Here is an 18,411-nt window from a genome sequence, read left to right as displayed (position 1 = left end):
ATTTGGGAAAATGTGGAGCACATTATATTTATTTTTTCTGTGTAAATTTTCTCAAGAAAAAGCCTATGAATATTTTTCCCTTTCTTAAAAGAATATTATTTATATTTTAATTTAGTTCAATTAGTTTAGCAACATTCACACTCACTGATGTATATATTCCTCTTGGGTATACATTTTGCTAGACTTTTTAGGTTATGAATCAGGAGGTAAGAGTATTAAAATATTTTGGATGGTTATTATGGCAATACTAAACTCATATAGAATACATAACCCTGTCATATCTTGCAACTTTTTTGAGATTGTTGATTTCATATCCTTGGTTTCCTTTTGTGCCCAATAGCTTAGCTTACTTTTCCTTTAATAGGAGTATAGTAGTAGTAGTGCTATGGAATCAGTATCCTTCCCAAATGGCAATATTGTAATGCAACTATCTAGCAACTGCTACACAAAACCTTACAAATGTGATTACCTAGGTGTCTATGATGTAAGGGAACTGCAGGTTCTTTTTTTAAAAAAAGTTTTTGTGATGCCTTTTGTTTTTTATACCATAATCTTTTCCTGTTGTATCCCTCAATTTACACATCAAATTTTCCCTTGTAACAAAGAAAAGTAACCAAAACTGACTGACAATATTTACCCTTTTACTTAAAGGATGGTACTATAGTTTATTACGTGTTTTTCAGTTCTAAGATTTATTGCTCCAAATAATGTTATTCTGGCTGTCTTTTTGTGTTTTCATTCTCATTATTATGTATTGTGACATTGTGTGTGTGTGTGTGTGTGTGTGTGTATAGCATATATGTAGTATATATATATGTATAATATATATTATTCTTCATGATTTCTAGTAAGTCATCACATGTTTCTCTCATTTTCTCATTTCCTTTATTTCTTTGTTTTTGAAAAGGCAGTGGGGTTAAGTGACTTGTCCAAGGTCACACAGCTAGGTGATTAAGTGTCTGAGACTGGGTTTGAACTCAGGACCCCCTGACTCCAGGGCTGGTGTCCACTGCACCAACTAGCTGCCCCTCTCCTTTATTTCTTTTGCCACATTCTTATTTGATAGTTTTTTCATCTGCTAATCAATTAATGGGTACCTATTTTGTTTCTAGCCTTTTTTCCCCCCACAAAAATGATATTATCTCTAATTTAGTGTATATGAGCCCTTTCTATCTTTGCTTTCCTTGGAACATATCTAGTTAGGGATTAAGGAATCCTAAAATCACAAAAACTTCTGCAAGTGCTACAGAATATATTCTTTAATCTTTTTTTTTTCTAAGGGTCTTCTCTTATTTACCTAACCTGATGCCCTTTAATCTTTGACTTTGACTTATCAGGTGGAATTAATACCTATGTGTGGTATCCGAAACTGCATGAGATTACAAAGGCCTTTCAGAGCCTGGGAGCAACTGGTCTTAACTTGTATCCCAAAGCATCTCTTCAGCATCTCTTCAGGTAAGTGTTTCCTCTTCACGAACTGTAGGAAATCTTGTCCCTTACTGGAGCGTTATTACCTATTAGAGAGTTTTCTCAAATAGTGCCATTTAGTCAACATTTTTTTAACTCAAACCCTGGCACAGTATACTGAAATACAAAAGTTAAAGTAGGGGCGGCTAGGTGGCGCAGTGGATAGAGCACCAGCCTTGGAGTCAGGAGTACTTGAGTTCAAATTCGGCCTCAGACACTTAATAATTACCTAGCTGTGTGGCCTTGGGCAAGCCACTTAACCCCATTTGCCTTGGGAAATCCTAAAAAAAAAAAAAAAGAGTAGACAGCATTCACAACAATCTAACAGGAGAACAAATACCAGTAAATATCTATAGATATATGGCAGAAACCTATAAATGTAGTACATATATTAAATATTGTGATCTACAGTAGTGTCTTCTAAATATAGTTCAAAACAACACTAATGAAAGAAAAATTTTGTTGCTATGCCCAAGATTCCTGTAACATTGCAGAAATTATATGCGACACCTGTGACACAGCAATCCAAATATATACTTATGTAACTGAAGTGCTGCCTTTAGTAAGTCTGCTGAAAGGCAGCATGTCACTGTGTTATCCAGCTAAGGGAATGTAGTGTCTAAGTTGCCTATGAATGACTTTGTTTTACATGAGCCACTGGCTTGGTGGTTTTGTCAGTGTTTGTATGACTTTTGTGGAAAAGTTGTTATATTTGTTTTCTGAAAACAGCAACAGAAACAACAACATGCTTTTTTAGCAAGATATTTTCAGATACCTTCAATGACTATCCTATAAATCAAGAAGGGAAAGTTGGTGCATGATTTTTTTTGTTTGGAGATGATTTTTGTACTCATTGAAGCCTCTGAAGCTGAGATGTGGCAAAGTTTGGATCAATTTTCTGCTGTTTATGCTAATTTTGTCTTTTTTCTTTTTGCTAGGCAATGGGGTTAAATGACTTGCCCAAGGCCACACAGCTAGGTAATTATTAAGTGTCTGAGGTTAGATTTGAACTCAGGTACTCCTGACTCCAGGGTTGGTGCTCTATCCACTGCACCATCTAGCCACCCCTGTTTATGCTAATTTTGTCCTAATAGTTAACATCAAGAAAACAGAAATTCTCCCTCCCCCCCCCCACCAGCATTGTACCATCCATACATGGAACTATTGGTTACAGCAAATGGAGAAATTTTGAATAGTGTACAAAAGATCACTTACGTTAGCAGTATACTTTCCAGGGATGTGCAGAGCTTAGGTCAATGTTTGGAAGGCTCCTAAGGAAAGTCTGGGACAAAAGATATATTAGTTTGCCTCTCAAACTGAAGATCTATAGAGCCATTGTGCTGATTTCATTGTGTGCTTGTGAAGCCTGGACGGTATAATAGCACCATATCAGGAAACCCAATTGCTTCCATTTGAATTGTTTTAGGAAGTTTCTGAAGATCTTGGCCTGTGACCACTGAAGTCCTTTCTCAAGCTAAATTGCTAAACATAAAACCTCTACTTTAGAGAATGCAACTTCAATGGGTTGGCCACGTTGTTCAAATGCCAGATGTGTGTTTGCCTAAAATACTGTTTTTCAGAGAATTCATGTAAGACAGACACACAGCTGTCAGAAAAAATGATAGAAGAAAAATCTCATGGCCTTGCTGAAGAATTTTGGAATCAATTGGGTATATTCTCACATCAAAGAAGACACTGCTCTGTGAGCAAAGCAGAATTGCAGTGGCTCAAAAGGATTGTGAGATGTGCAAATTTAGAGACATCTCTACTTCACATGGTCACAAAGATTACTTGTGCCTGACCTGTGGTAGAATCTTCCAAGCTCATATTGATCTGATTAGCTACAGTCAGAAACATTGTACCTTGATTCCAACTATTGATGGCATTTTACTCCTCTTTGAAAACAAAGGACAACAATTAATCCCCATTTCAAATCAAATCAACAAGCATTTATGAAGTGCCTTCTATTTGCCAGATATGGCATTAACTGCTAGGAATATAAAAAAAGTCAAAAATAGTCCCCCACCTTAAAGAAAGTTCATAGTCTAATGGGAGAGACAACAGGCAAACAACTCGGAACGAACAAAATATAGATAGGATAAATTGGAAATAGTCTCAAGGGAAAAATCTTGAGGATTAGAATCTCCCTCAGTACTGTTCTGATTCTATTTGAGTTTTTGTTCACCACTACAACAATCACTGGAACATCTATAAGCTGTAGTGGTAGCCCAAGCTTTACTCCTCCAATTCCCATGGAAATTCAGTTGTTTGAATCTGTTAGCTGTAGCTACCCATCCCCATTTCTGTCAGGGTCACCAGGAAGTTCTTATTCAGGGTCAGTGGAAGGAAGAGAAGAAGTCAACTCCAGATGCTGCAGTGTAAGATAACTTTTCCTTCTCTATTTTATATTTTCTGGCCAGAATGAACTCAGGACTGTACAGTTTCAACAGTACCTTCTCATTCCCAGAAACAAGGATCAGAATCATCTCACTTCTGGTGGCTTGTCTGCAACTTTGTCTTGTGTCTCCAGAAATTTTCTGGGTCTTCTATTTTCCACAGAGTTTTAAAAGGGATGCAAAACCACTGGCTCCACATATATGACCTGCATCTTTTTTTGGTGACTAAACCCCTTTATAGAGGGTGAGCATAACTCCCTGAGAAATGGATAGGCTCAGTTTATACTCTGCTATCTTGTAGGAAGAGCTATAAATTTTTCTAAGATTATAGGGTGGGGGGCAGCTAGGTGGCATAATGGATAGAGCACTAGCCCTGGAGTTAGGAGGACCTGAGTCCTCAGACACTTAATAATTGCCTAGCTGTGTGACCTTGGGCAAGTCATTTAACCCCATTGTCTTAAATTAAAAAAAAAGATTGTAGGGAGGGTAATGTTTATATCTGAGAAAAGATTTCTAATCCCAACTTTCCAATGAAGAATTTGTTTTCATTTTAGAAATTTTAGAATTAGGATACCAACCAGAGGAGAAAATGGGAAAACTCATAAGTGGGAGCATAGAGAAGAGGCGATTACTATAATAAGAGAGCTGAATTTGGCTCTGTGTGACACTGGGCAAGTTGTTCACTTTCCTGGGTTTTAGTAAAATAAAGGAGTTGGTATAAAGAATCCTTAAGGGCTTTTTTCAGTTCAAAATCTAGGTAGAATCTCAGGCAGACTGAGCCAATCATCTCAGTTTTATCTATCCCACTCCCAACAAAGATATGTGTTAAGTATTAATCAATCAGTCAATAATCATTAAATATTTACTATGTGCCAGATATTGTACACTTAGGGTACAAAGAAAGGTCCCCCCAAACCCTAAACAAAACATCAAAAAGACCAACCCTAAAACCAAACCAAACCTTTCCCACAAGGAAAGTAGTTCTAATGGAAAAGATAACAGTGAATATAAGGAAGGCCCTTGAAGTGTGTACTGTTGTAGATAAATTGATTGTTATTGGCAGCTAAAGAGACCAGGAGGGTCCTTCTTCAAAAGGGGAGATTTGAGCTGACTCTGAAGAAAGACTTGGAAACCAAGAGGGAGAGATAAGGAAGGGTAGCATCCCAGCAAAGAGGATGATAGCTGGTAGAAGGGCAGAGAGACAAGAGACAGAGTTTAAATTTACTCCTTAACCCTATTACTTTATGTTCTGTACAGCCCAAGATAGGTAGTAGGACCTTCTGAACCTATTCCTGGTCTTCAGAGTTAAAGTGAGGGATCTAGTTCTTTGATATAAGATATCCTATAAATTAGGACAGGTAGAGAGACAGGAGATTGGTTAAGACAATGGGTTGCAGGTTCTATGATCATAAATTCAATTCATCTCCCACTCATTTGGAGGATCAGAATTACCTAACATCTGATGGGAATGCAATTGTGTATTTCCTGAGTTCTGTCTCATAAAACCCCATATTATTATATACCAGCCTGTCCTCCCACCATGGAGCTTTGAAATATCCTTTAGAACTTCTTTCAAATGGGGTCCACACTAGCATTTTGTGGAGATCATGATAACTTGAAATAGAAGTTGCCCCTCATAGTAATAGAGAAGCATGATGCTGCCAACTCCATAGAACCCAGGGCTTCTCTTCACGATTGATACAACTTCATCTGGAGTTCTTACATAGTATGAGAGTCTTCTCTCAAAATTAGCTTTGGTAAATTAGTACCCCTGGTCTTTATATTTTCAACAACAACCCCCAAATTTATTGGAGTGGTCATGCCTTACGTTGCTTGAATTTTTGACACAGTTCTTCCTAAAAGTGCTTTATATAGTTTTCATACTATAGTTAATTTTTTTTTTAACATTTTGAAGATGATTAGAGAAATGTCTTTTGGGGTCAGTGGAAGATGCAGCTGAGTTTTGTCAAGTCACAGTAGCCATTGGATACCTACCTATACACTGTAGGAAGGGTTTTACAATGATTATGATTAATTGAGCCAAGGTCATTGGTGCCTCAGGCCTTTGTCATATAATGGATGAATGAGCATCAACAGAAAGATAGAATTATGCTAAGAACACGAATTTGAACTCCCACTATCTGCTCCAAAGTTATATTGAGTACTTTGGTGCCAAACTAAACTTTACCACATTCTGCTGTAGCTATAAATAACTTACACTTGTACCAGCCTGCCAAGATCCTGCCCCTTTCTCTTTCCTCTAAGTTCCAGGCCTAGTGTAATAAACTTCTTTCCACTTCCCCAACTTAGAACTTTAATCACACTGTCTATGTTGGGTGGGGAAGAGAATCACATACAAAAAAAAAAACAAAAACAAAAACAAATGCAAGGTGGGAGATGGCCTTGGGACACGGAATGGAGCCAGTAGCTATCAGATGGGCTGCTTTTAGCTCTTGTGATGAGTGTCACATGATAAGTAGAGAAATGGAAGGAGGCATTAATAGACCAGTTTGTTTCCCTTTAAAGACCACTAATTCTTTTTTCCCCCTTCTAGGTAACTTTAAAGCTCATTAGCTTTGTCCTATTTTCCTATATTACAAATTCCCTGTCTTTGGAGGGAACGGGGGACTAGGTATGAACCCTCCAAAAATCTCATTTTAAATTTAAGGGTGAATGGGAGTCTATTTTAGAATATATGCTCTGGTATTATCTCTCTCTCTTTTTTTAATTTTAGAAAGGTTTTTTTTTTTTTTTTTTAAGTTTTTGCAAGGCAATGGGGTTAAGTGGCTTGCCCAAACTAGGTAATTTTTAATTGTCTGAGGCTGGATCTGAACTCAGGTACTCCTGACTCCAGGGTTGGTGCTCTATCCACTGTGGCACCTAGCTGCCCCTAGAAAGGTTTTATTTATTTTGAGTCTTATAATTTTTTTCCCCAGTTTCACTTCCCTCCCCCCACCCCCCCCAGAAGGCAGTTTGCTAATTTTTACATCATTCCCATAGTATGCATTGATCTAAATTGAATGTGATGAGAGAGAAATCATATCCTTAAGGAAGAAACATAGTATGAGATATAACAGAATTACATAATAAGACAACATTTTTTAAAAGTTAAAGGTAATAGTTCTTGGTCTTTGTTCAAACTCCACAATTCTTTCTCAGATGGCGTTTTCCATCACAGATACCCCAAAATCCCAAAATTGTGCCTGATTGTTGCCCTGTTGGTATAAGCAAGTCCATTCAGGTTGATCATCACTCCCATGTTGCTGTTAGGATGTACAATGTTCTTCTGGTTCTGCTCATCTTGCTCAGCATCACTTCATGCAAATCCTTCCAGGGTTCCCTGAAGTCCCATCCCTCCTGGTTTCTAATGGCACAATAGTGTTCCATCACATACACATACCACAGTTTGTTAAGCTATTCCCCAAATGAAGGACATTCACTTAATTTCCAGTTTTTTGCCACCACATACAGGGCTTCTATGGAAGTTTTTTTAGGTCTTTTTTTTTAGGTTTTTTTGCAAGGCAATGGGGTTAAGTGGCTTGCCCAAGGCCACACAGCTAGGTAATTATTAAGTGTCTGAGACCAGATTTGAACTCAGGTACTCCTTACTCCAGGGCTGGTGTTCTCTCCAGCTGCCCCATAGAGGGCTTCTATGAATATTGTTGGTGGAGCTGTGAACTTATCCAACCTTTCTAGAGAGCAATTTGGAATTATGCCCAAAGGGCAACAAAAAAGTGCATACCCTTTGATTCAGCAATACCACTACTGGGACTATACCCTGAAGAGATTATGAAAAAGGGTAAAAACATCACCACAAAAATGTTCATAGCAGCTCTGTTTGTGGTGGCAAAGAAATAGAAACTGAGGGAGTGTCCATCAACTGGGGAATGGCTTAGCAAACTGTGGTACATGTATGTGATGGAACACTATTGTTCTATCTGGTATTATTTCTTTTCTTTTCTTTTTTTTTTTTAGGGTTTTTTTTTTTGCAAGGCAAACGGGGTTAAGTGGCTTGCCTAAGGCCACACAGCTAGGTAATTATTAAGTGTCTGAGACCAGATTTGAACTCAGGTACTCCTTACTCCAGGGCTGGTGTTCTCTCCAGCTGCCCCATAGAGGGCTTCTATGAATATTGTTGGTGGAGCTGTGAACTTATCCAACCTTTCTAGAGAGCAATTTGGAATTATGCCCAAAGGGCAACAAAAAAGTGCATACCCTTTGATTCAGCAATACCACTACTGGGACTATACCCTGAAGAGATTATGAAAAAGGGTAAAAACATCACCACAAAAATGTTCATAGCAGCTCTGTTTGTGGTGGCAAAGAAATAGAAACTGAGGGAGTGTCCATCAACTGGGGAATGGCTTAGCAAACTGTGGTACATGTATGTGATGGAACACTATTGTTCTATCTGGTATTATTTCTTTTCTTTTCTTTTTTTTTTTTAGGGTTTTTTTTTTTGCAAGGCAAACGGGGTTAAGTGGCTTGCCTAAGGCCACACAGCTAGGTAATTATTAAGTGTCTGAGACCAGATTTGAACCCAGGTACTCCTGATTTCAAGGCCAGTGCTTTATCCACTACGCCACCTAGCCGCCCCTGGTATTATTTCGTAATACAGATTGTGCTTGACTTCTCTCCATAGGAGAAAGCATAGCATCCTGTTGCCTTAATCGGAAGCACTGTCAGAATAGCAGGGGACCAATTTTTTTTTTTTACTTACTTTCTCTTTTTTTCCTTGAGTCACATTTTAAGATTATTGAGTCAATTGAGATGGGAAGGGGAGAAAATGCATGACTTCAGACTTTACTTAAGATTACAACCAGTTGTCATCTTTCAATTAAGTTCTGGAGGAGACTTAAGGGAGCCAACTTTATAAGTAGACAACTTTTCTACCAAAGTTGTGGACATATTGAAGGCTTAACACATCATCTCTTTTGAATCAGAAAAATAAATAGGTATTTTAAGAATCATTTAGAATAATTTGGTATCTTCCCTTGGGTCTTGTGGAAAGAGAGAGATTAACAGTCCCAATGGGACTTGGGTTCAATGAAGGTTCCCCTGTTCTGTCTCATTTAAGTGAATTGTTGGCAGGCTATTCTACCTCCAGAGCCCCAGTGCTTTTATGGGCCTAGCTAGATGGGATACCTCTGTAAAACCTTGGAGACTAAGAATCAGCAGGGGGCACTCTTCCCCTGGTTCATGATCCTAGAAAAGACATGTTCGAGGGGGCTGTCTGGCAGTGATGGGATGGACTGATTCAAGTATCTCCATTCTAGAGGTGTGAGACATCATTAGTGAATATATCAGGAACTGTGAAAACCTGGGCTAAAAACTGTCTTTGGTTTCATGGACAAGTATCTTTGGAAGACCTGGAGCAACTTTGGCAACTGAAACCCAAAGACCCCTCCCAGAGAGTTCCTTCTAGAAGATTGAGCATATACACAGCATTCTTCCCTTAATTCAACTGAGGCAAGGTCAGAACTTTAAAGTGTTTCCTAAGGCATTAAGAAACACATTGAAGCCAATGAGGGAGAGAAACATAAAATTCTTAAGTTGCAAGAACCCTCCTGCTACCTTGATCCATTTGAATGTCTGGGCCAACAGTAGCCTAATACATTCTGCAGGTGGATACACTCTGTGCCTTTATCCTTAGCCAGAGTGAGGCCTCAGAGTGGTTTTCTCCCAATGCCTTTTTTCTGCCTGGCCTTTCCTGTCACTTCTCACTGAGTTCTATCTTCAGGACTCTTGAGTTTACTTCCTGTATTTACTAATTCAACCTCCTCCAAATGGGGAATGGCCAATGCTTGCAATAATTTGGAGTTTGAAAAGAAGAACACTGAAACCGTCTGGATGACAGTTTTACTGTTTTGCTAGGTTACTCTAAGCAGACAAATCCCTTTCCTCTCTTTCCGGCTCATTTTCCACTTAAAAATGAGGGAGAACAGTACTCATCATCCAGAAGTTAGGGATTTTCACCAATCAGGAAACAAAGTACTTCCTGTATGAGAATGTTTGTCATTGATTTGGGGTCCATAGGAGTCCTTAAGACTAGGGTTGCTGTTGTGAAGAGAAAAGTCTGGGTGATAATAGGAAGTACTTTGAAAGAAATGAATAAGGATTAAAGATTTGGAGTGTGAGAAGGAAGAGAAGAGCAGAAATTTAGCAGATAAACACTTGGAGTAGAGTGGCAAGAAGTGTAGGAACTGAGGGACTGAGATCATTCATTATGAATTTATGCCTATATATATATATATATATATATATATATATATATATATAGTCATAAATGGCAGCTAGATAGAGTACTAGGCTTAGAATCAGGAATACTCTTGTTCCTGAGTTCAGATATGACCTCAGACACTACTTACTGGCTGTGTGACCTTGAGCAAGTCACTTCACCCTGCTTGCCAAAGTTCCTCATCTGTAAAAGGAGCTAGAGAAGGAAATGGCAAACCACTCCAATAGCTCTGCCAGGAAAGCCCCAAATAGGGTCACAAAGTGAGACACAACTGAAAGATCGGAACAACAGTCATGGATCCTGTTATGTTGAACCAGATACCTATGTAGGATCTTTGGCAAAATAAGTCTGAAAACCATTTGTGTATAATCAGATTATAGAGTGAGGACTGAATTAATCCACCAGGGTTCATGATCAATACCATGAGTCCCCAAGTCCTTACCCTGAATTAAAGCCAGAACTGAGCCCCTCCAGGTGGCTGCCTATCATTGATCTGCATCCCAGGGAAAGGCTCTTCTCTGCTCTGGCCATCAGGTCATAGTACTGTTCTCATGGTGTCAGATGCTTTCATCCATTCAGCTCTTAGAAAGGGCAGCCTGGCTGAATAGGCTAAATGGATAAATAAACGGCAATTAATACATCAAAGGAGTAGTCTGTCAAGCAGGAGGAATTGTTTCTAACTGCTATTTGGGGGACAGTGTAATTTGATCCCCATCAGGTTTGTTTCTTCTTTTCCATTAGTTGAGCATTGATTCTTCTTGCATTGGCTTTTGCCATGTGTTATGCAGAGCCTAAATCGACAAGCCTGGTTTTATTTAGCAACACCTGCCTATGAGATGTCCAGTACTACTTCCTGCCAGGATGGTTCCTGCCTTTCCTAGTGACAGCCTGAGTCAGTCTGGCTCCTGGCAAAGTGGCTCCCTAATTGAACAAAACCAAAAGGCCCCTCAGGCTGTTGAATGTTTTAGATAGGGCCTTCAGAAATAGTGTTGGGATTAATATCTTTATGTCAAACTAGGGAGTGCTCAAAATGATAAATTATTATTTTTCTTAGGAGAAAATTGAGGCATAAGAAAGCTAAGTATTTTACATATTGCCACAAAGCTAGTAATGTCACAGGCAGGATTTGATCCCAGGTTTCTCCCAACTTCCAACGTAGCAGTCTTTCCATTTATTTGTGCTTGGAGAAGTAAATTTAGATAAAAGAAGAACCAAACTAGACTGCTTTCTGTCCCTTGTATTTTCCTACTTCCAAATCTTAGTTTATGGTATTCCCATTGCCTATATTTTCCATTGTGTCTCTTCTTACCTGTTGAATCTTTTAAAATTCAACTGACTGGAAACTGAGGGGATGCCCATCACTTGGGGAATAGCTAAATAGTTATGGTACAGGAATACCATGGAATGTCTTTATTCTGTAAAACCATAAATGGTCAGACTCTAGAGAAGCATAGAATGACTTACGGGATCTGATGCTGTGTGAAGGGAGCAGAACCAAGAGAACATTGTACACATCAACAACATTATGAGAAGAACAACCTTGATGAAAGTAACTCCTTTTGACAGTCCAGAGAGCTAAGACAATTGTATTTTTACTAGTTATGAACTATATTATCCCCAACCAGAGGAAGAAAAACAAAACAAAACACATGGAAAAAAAAATCAACCCTTCCAAATCTGATGAACACTTTATAAAAATTATCTCTTTTGTATCTCTTTCCCTTAATTCTAATTCCTCATACCCAAAATTACTAATTTGTAATTGTATTTAACAAAATATATATGTAAAATGCTAACCTGACTATTCCCTGCTGGGGGGGGGGTGGGAAAGGATGGTGGAGGGAAATTTTGTAATTTGGAAATATGCATGTATAAATGGATAAAAATAGATAAATTAAAAAAATAAAGTTCAACACAAATGCTATTTCCTAAAAGATACTTTTCAGAAGAGCTAGTTCCTTCCCTGCTTCACAATAGCTTTCTAATATACTTCTCATGTTATGTTGTAGTTATAATTATCAGCGATTGTATTTTATCTGCTCACCTTATAAGCTCCAGAAATGTAGTGTCCAAACCATTTCTAAACTCATTATCTTTCCTCAGTGCTTAGCACATTGCAGTGAACACTAGGCACTTAAATGTTTATTCAGTTAAAAACAGAATTAAGATGGTCTTATATTAATCATCTTAGCTTATATATAACATACATAGATAATATAATTATATTATATATCTAAGCATGTTTTTAATATATTATAGAACTAAGTATTTTTTATTTACTAATTTTCATTGAAGACAGATAGATGGCTAGTGGATAGAGCACTGAACTTAGAATCAGGACACTCATCTTCCTGAATTCACATCTGACACTACTTATTAGCTATGTGACCCTGGGCCAGTCACTTAAACCTATTTGCTCAGTTTCCTCATTTGTAAAAGGAGCTAAAATAGAACTTGGCAAACGACTCCAGTAAAACCCCAAATGGGGTCATAAAGAGTCAGGCACAACTGAACAAGAACAACAAACTCCTGTTGAAAGAGCTCCGTAAAGATTGGGACATTAATGCATTGCTATTGGAGTTATGAACTGATCCAACCATTCTGGAGTGCAATGTGGAATTATGCTTAAAGAGCAGTAAAATTGATCTGACCCTTTGACCTAGCAATTCCAATACTAGGCCCATATCCAGAAGAAATTATAAAAAATGGGGATAATCCCACATATTCCAAAATATTCATAGCAGTTCTTTTTGTAGTGGCAAAGAATTAGATATTGAGGGGATGCCCATCAATTGGGGAATGGTTAAATAAATTATGGTATATGAATGTAATGGAATAGTATTGTTCTATAAGAAACCATAAATGATCAGACTCTTGAGAAGCATGGAATGAATTACAGGACCTGATGCTGAGTGAAGGGAGCAGAACCAAGAGAATATTGTATGCATCAACAACATTGTGAGTTTTCAACCTTGATGGATGCAGCTCCTTTCAGCAGTTCCTGAGAACTTGGACAACCCTGGAGATCTGCTTGGACAATGCTATCTCCATCCAGAGGAAGAAAAACAAACAAAACAAACAAAAAAACTCTTCAGAATCTGATGAACACTACATTCACTTTTTTTTGGCAAGGCAATGGGGTTAAGTGGTTTGCCCAAGGCCACACAGCTAGGTAATTGTTAAATCGATGTTTGAGGCTAGATTTGAACTCAGGTACTCCTGATTCCAGGGCCGATGCTCTATCCACTGCGCCACCTAGCCGCCCCCCTACATTCACTTTTTAAAAAATTTTTCTTATGTATTTCTTTCCCTTAATCCTAATTCCTGACAATGATTAATCTGTAAATATGTTTAACATAAACGTGTATGTACAAAATTCACATGACTGCCACTAAGGAGAGGGGTGGGTGGGAAGGGAAGGTGGAAGGAAATTATGTAACTTAAAAATATACATGTGCATATGGATGAATGTTGAAAAACTTTCATAACATATATTTGGAAAAATATCAATTAAAACTTTCTTTTACAAATGTGGGAAAAAAAGAAATAACTCCATATAAAATCAAATTTTTTCAGTTAGTAAGAATATATGTGGAAACTGAGGCACAGAGTAGGGATGTATTTTGTTCAGGGCAAACTCCTAGTTCTGTGTTTTGGCCACCAAAATACATTCCTTTCTCTCCCATTATTTTGAAAGTTTCTAGTCAAGTAAGAAGTGAAATAGGATAGATGAAATCACCTTGTTCATGAAGGGGAACAATGGAAATGTCGACTTACTAATAGCCAGCTGAGTACAGGTGGGGAATGAGGGTTGTTCAACTGTGAAATCCCTGTTCTCCATGCTTTCTCACTGGGAACTATGGAGGAGCCCCGTGGGAGCAGATGATTCTTATTCTCAGAATAGCAGCCACAGACGCCAAAGTTTCAGTCAAGTGATTCCTCAGAAGTGCAGGGAATAGAGAAAGCCATTGTCATCAGTTAGACTATAACCCTCTGCATGCTGCTCCCAAAGAAAACCAGCATATTGAACCCTAATGAATGTTTCATTTTATAGCCTTTGGCTAAAGTGCTGGAGAGAGTTGTCTGTTCCTCCTCACTCTCATGCAGCCATCAAGGTCAGCATTTTTTTTCCTGAAGAAAAGTGTTGTCATTTAATCCCACCCTTACGTAAAGATTTAGTCATATTTGTAGCCTACCATCCTCATGCTGCCCCCACAAAAACACAGAAAAGGCATATTCATCAGCCTGCATTATCAACATTCCTCATTTCTCTATGATAATACTGCGGAAAGGTCACATTTACAGCAAATGTGCATAATGATACAAGTTCAAATTCAGAAACATACCAAGAAATAGCAAACTGTTCCCACTCATGTGCTGAGATCCACAGTACCATACTTATATTTGGGCAAAAGCCCAACTTAGCCCAGATGTACCACCCAGACCCAGCAGACAACACAATTCTCTGTCTGAGGTCCCACCCTTGTCCTTCTTCTGTTCTTAATAAATGTTAAAATCAGGAAAGGGTGGCTGAGCCCAACCCTAGGCCCTCCCACATTAGGTCACTGGTGCCAATATCCTTGGATCCTGAAAGGCTCCTCTGAGAATTATGATCACCTCAAATTTGTGATTTTATCACTGTGAGGACCTCTTGGAGTCACTTCTACTTATGGAAGTCCACAACTATCTGTTCCTTATAATATTGGGGCTTTTGTGGTCAAACAACTAATCAAGGGAATAAGAAGCAGGATCTGAACCCAGATCTTGCTGATTCCCAGGCCAGTTCTTTATCCCCTATGCTAGGCTGCTTCTCAGGAATTATAATATTTAATATGTTAGAGTTTTCAAAGTACTTTACTTAAAAATAAATTGGTGAGGCAGGCAGTGTATTATTCCCATTCTACAAATGAGAAAACAGGCATAAGACTTGTTCAAGATCAAATACTAGTGTTAAAGCCACTATACAAACTTAACTTGTCCGACTTAAGACCAAAAACCAAACTAGTCCCTCAAAATAAATGAATAGGACTTTAACTAGTTATATTTCTCTTCCACTGTGGTCAACATCCTTGTACTATTATCATTCCTCTACATGCTATTATCAGGATTTATTACTTACAGATAGAATGCCCTCTACCCTTTTCTTGACAAGGTGGTAGGTGAAAGAATGGAATGGAGAAAAGATTGAATTTGGAGTCTCAGCATCTGGGTCTAAATGCCCTGAGTCTCATTTTCTCCAACTGTAAAATGAGGATATAGTATGAGATGATCCTAAAGGTAACTTTTAGCTCTAAATCTATCATCTTCACATTCTAGCATGTTAAGACAATAATGATAGTATTCAAGTAATTCAGATGGTCACAAAATGGGGAGAAATTTTTTTTCCTCATTGAAAGGTGATGGGGTGAGCGTGAGGATGGTTAATTGTGTGATCAGTAGGTAGAATTCCAGGTAGAAGACACAAGTGAGAGGCAGCATTTTATTTTTTGTTTGTTTTTAATTTTTCATTTTTTTTCAATTACATGCAAAAATATTTTTCAGAGGCTGCATTTTATAATGGAAAAAAATGATCCTTAGAGAGAAGGGCACCTGGGTTTAGTTTTTCATGTGTCTCTGAATTCATTCTATAGTTTTGGACAAGACTCGTTCCTCTGTCTAGCTCTCAGGTTTCTGTTGCCTTCTCCTCATTGCATATTTCTGTTATTCATACTTATTGGTTTTACCTTATTTTAGGGTCTATGAGACTGATGATTGTATGGATTCAAGAAAACTAAAGGATTCCACATCTGAGACTGAACTGGAAATTAGCCTTAGTTACATCTGTAAGGTTAGTCTGGGTTGAACCATTCTCCCTCTTCATCCATACAGTTCTGCCTATCTCAGACTGGTCTTATGAATGTTAGAATGCATCTAGCAACCAATTCTTTTTGTTTTAATCTTTGAGTCAGTACCTTGCAAGCCTCACAAAGTGACTTGGGGTACAAGCTTCCTTTCTCCTGAATCACATTCAGTGTTGCTAAAGAGAATCCATAACCAAAACTTTTCCACCAAATCTCCTAAGACAGTACTGTTTTATCCCTTGGGCATTCCTGATACCCCCCTTCCCATGTGATTTCACTCTCTCTAGTTCCTGAAGTTGTGTGTTGTGGCCCGACCGGGTGCTTACACAGATGGGGAACTGCTCAGCCTGCTGTACCTGATCTGTCGAGCCAGTCTGGATAGACAGTTACGACTGCTGCCCAGTGTTGACCTCCAGCAGCTTTTGCTCCTGTTACTTGAGGATGTTAAAGACTGGTCAGAGAAGGTAGGTAATTATAGGCTTCTCCCACTACCCTGTCTTGGAGGTCCACATGATGACTTAGATCTTTCACTTTTCCCCTGCTCCTCAAAATCCTCTGTTCTCTGCTAGTACTTTTCTTATTCTAGAATTTCTTGAATCTTTTGATGGGAGTGTTATTACATGGGGGGTTAATTGTCCTTGTGAATAACCAAGAAGAGTATTTTCTGCTGCCTTCTTAGATGAGTGACCTCAAGGTTTTGACAAGAAGTCAGGGTCTCTGTCCAAAGTTTTTATCTTATTTTCCACCTCAGTAATCCTAATGCTTTCATGAGCCTGCCCTCAACTACTGTTCTTGGAGTCTTGTTTGGTTCTTTCCAAAGTACCTGGCTTGTTACTTGGTTGGGGCTCTTGTGAAGTGGAGAGAGCAGCATCACTTCTCTGTTCCACACCGGTCTTAATGATCACCATTTCCTTTTTTGGCAGCTTCCAGAACTGTGCTGCATGTTGAGCTGGGTGTCTGATCACCATCACAACCTGCTGGCTACGGTGCAGCTTGTCCTGGACGTTACCACCCGTGGCAGGTACATTTTTTCCATCTCCATTTCCACAGTGAGACACTTCATCTCTTCAGGGTCTATATGAAGCTCTAAGGTTGGGGCCAAGGTGTCAAGAGTGTGCTGGTGTATCATTAGTGGTGTCAGCAATGTTGTGTGCTTGAGTACATCTGTTGAAGCGTAATATCTGTGGACAAGATTAAATCTAGTGTGCTACTTCCCTTAAAAAATAGGAGGAATCTCCATGAAAGAAGTTACTTTTTATTCCCCAAATCCCTAAGAAATTAAGAGTATATTCTAGAAAGAAAATCGTTACCCAAAAGAGGATAAGCTGGTGAACCCATAAATAAACCTAAAATGCTTAACTTGGGTCTATTAGTAAACAGATGCTGAGTGAAATTAACTTGTCACCAAGAGGTGCCAAGAATGAATAGAACAAATCACCAGATGCAGTCAGTCACCCTGAACTGCTAGACAATGTTGTTCCTAAGGTGGAGGAAGCCTATCCCAGTCCTACAAATTTAGGTCACAAGCAAGGGTGAAAAACATCTTTCTTCCATTCTTTGCAAAGGAAAATACCGACTATACATTTGAAGGAGCTGGGCTCCTAGAAGTTCTGTCCCCACAGGAGTGAAGGGAACCAGATTTCCTGTTGAAGCAAAGACAATGTCAGGCAAGTCCAGACTTTTGAACTGCCTGCTCAGCATCTGGCTGCTAGCAGGGTCCACATTCATCCTACTACAAAGGGTGTGGCACCAATATACAGTTAATAGCTGAAATACTTCAATTCAATTCAATTCAATTCAATTCAATTCAATGACTATATTAAAGCTTGAGTATTAATACATAGTTGCGGGCAAGAATGGGGACACAGGATAACAATGAAAAAGTCCCTGTCCTTATGGGGCGATACAATATGTATCCAGATAAATAAAGACAAAGAAATTCGAACAGAGAGAGCTAATACAGTGAGGGGGGAAGGAGAGAGGAGGCTGGAACCAAGAAGGTTCTATAGAGAAAGCAGCATCTGAGTTGGGTCTTGAAGGAAGATAGAGATTCAGACAAGTAAGAATTGAAAAGAGCAGAGACATTCAGAGACCAGAGATTTAAGAACTTGATCTTAAGAGGGACTTGGGAAGTCATGTAGTCCATAACTTTTATTTTAGAGATGAGGAAGCTGAGGTCCAGAATGGTCAGATGACTTTGTTTTTATAGAATTATACAGAAACTAAGAGCTAGATCATAATTCAAATCTAGAACCCTCTGATTCTACATCCAGTTCTTTTTCTACTTTATCATACTTCTCTAGATATGGGGGACTAGCTAGAACAAATAAATCAAAGTAAGAGATATAATGTTGAGTAGTCTAGTTTGACTGGAAATGTAGAAATATGTAAAAAGGAAGTAAATGAAATTAAGTTGGAAAAAATAGATTAGAGGCAGATTGTGGAGGATCTTTAATACCCAACTGAGGAA

General features: G+C 38.6%; 1 protein-coding gene across 8 annotated transcripts in view; it reads left to right on the top strand.

Moving 5' to 3' along the window:
* The window catches only part of FAM178B (family with sequence similarity 178 member B), a 186,213-nt gene that overhangs the window by 113,784 nt on the left and 54,018 nt on the right, over window positions 1–18,411 (top strand). For all 8 annotated transcript variants that reach the window (XM_074210044.1, XM_074210047.1, XM_074210046.1 and 5 more), the window contains 4 exons: window positions 1,338–1,455; window positions 15,835–15,928; window positions 16,229–16,405; window positions 16,865–16,962. In XM_074210044.1, coding sequence (XP_074066145.1) covers window positions 1,338–1,455; window positions 15,835–15,928; window positions 16,229–16,405; window positions 16,865–16,962 — 487 coding nt within the window. The remainder of the gene's footprint in view (window positions 1–1,337; window positions 1,456–15,834; window positions 15,929–16,228; window positions 16,406–16,864; window positions 16,963–18,411) is intronic.

The sequence above is a fragment of the Macrotis lagotis genome, chromosome 1, assembly GCF_037893015.1.
Source record: "Macrotis lagotis isolate mMagLag1 chromosome 1, bilby.v1.9.chrom.fasta, whole genome shotgun sequence".
Lineage (NCBI taxonomy): Eukaryota > Metazoa > Chordata > Mammalia > Peramelemorphia > Peramelidae > Macrotis > Macrotis lagotis.
Note: the sequence above shows the minus strand (reverse complement) of the source record. Positions and strands in the feature narration are given on the sequence as shown.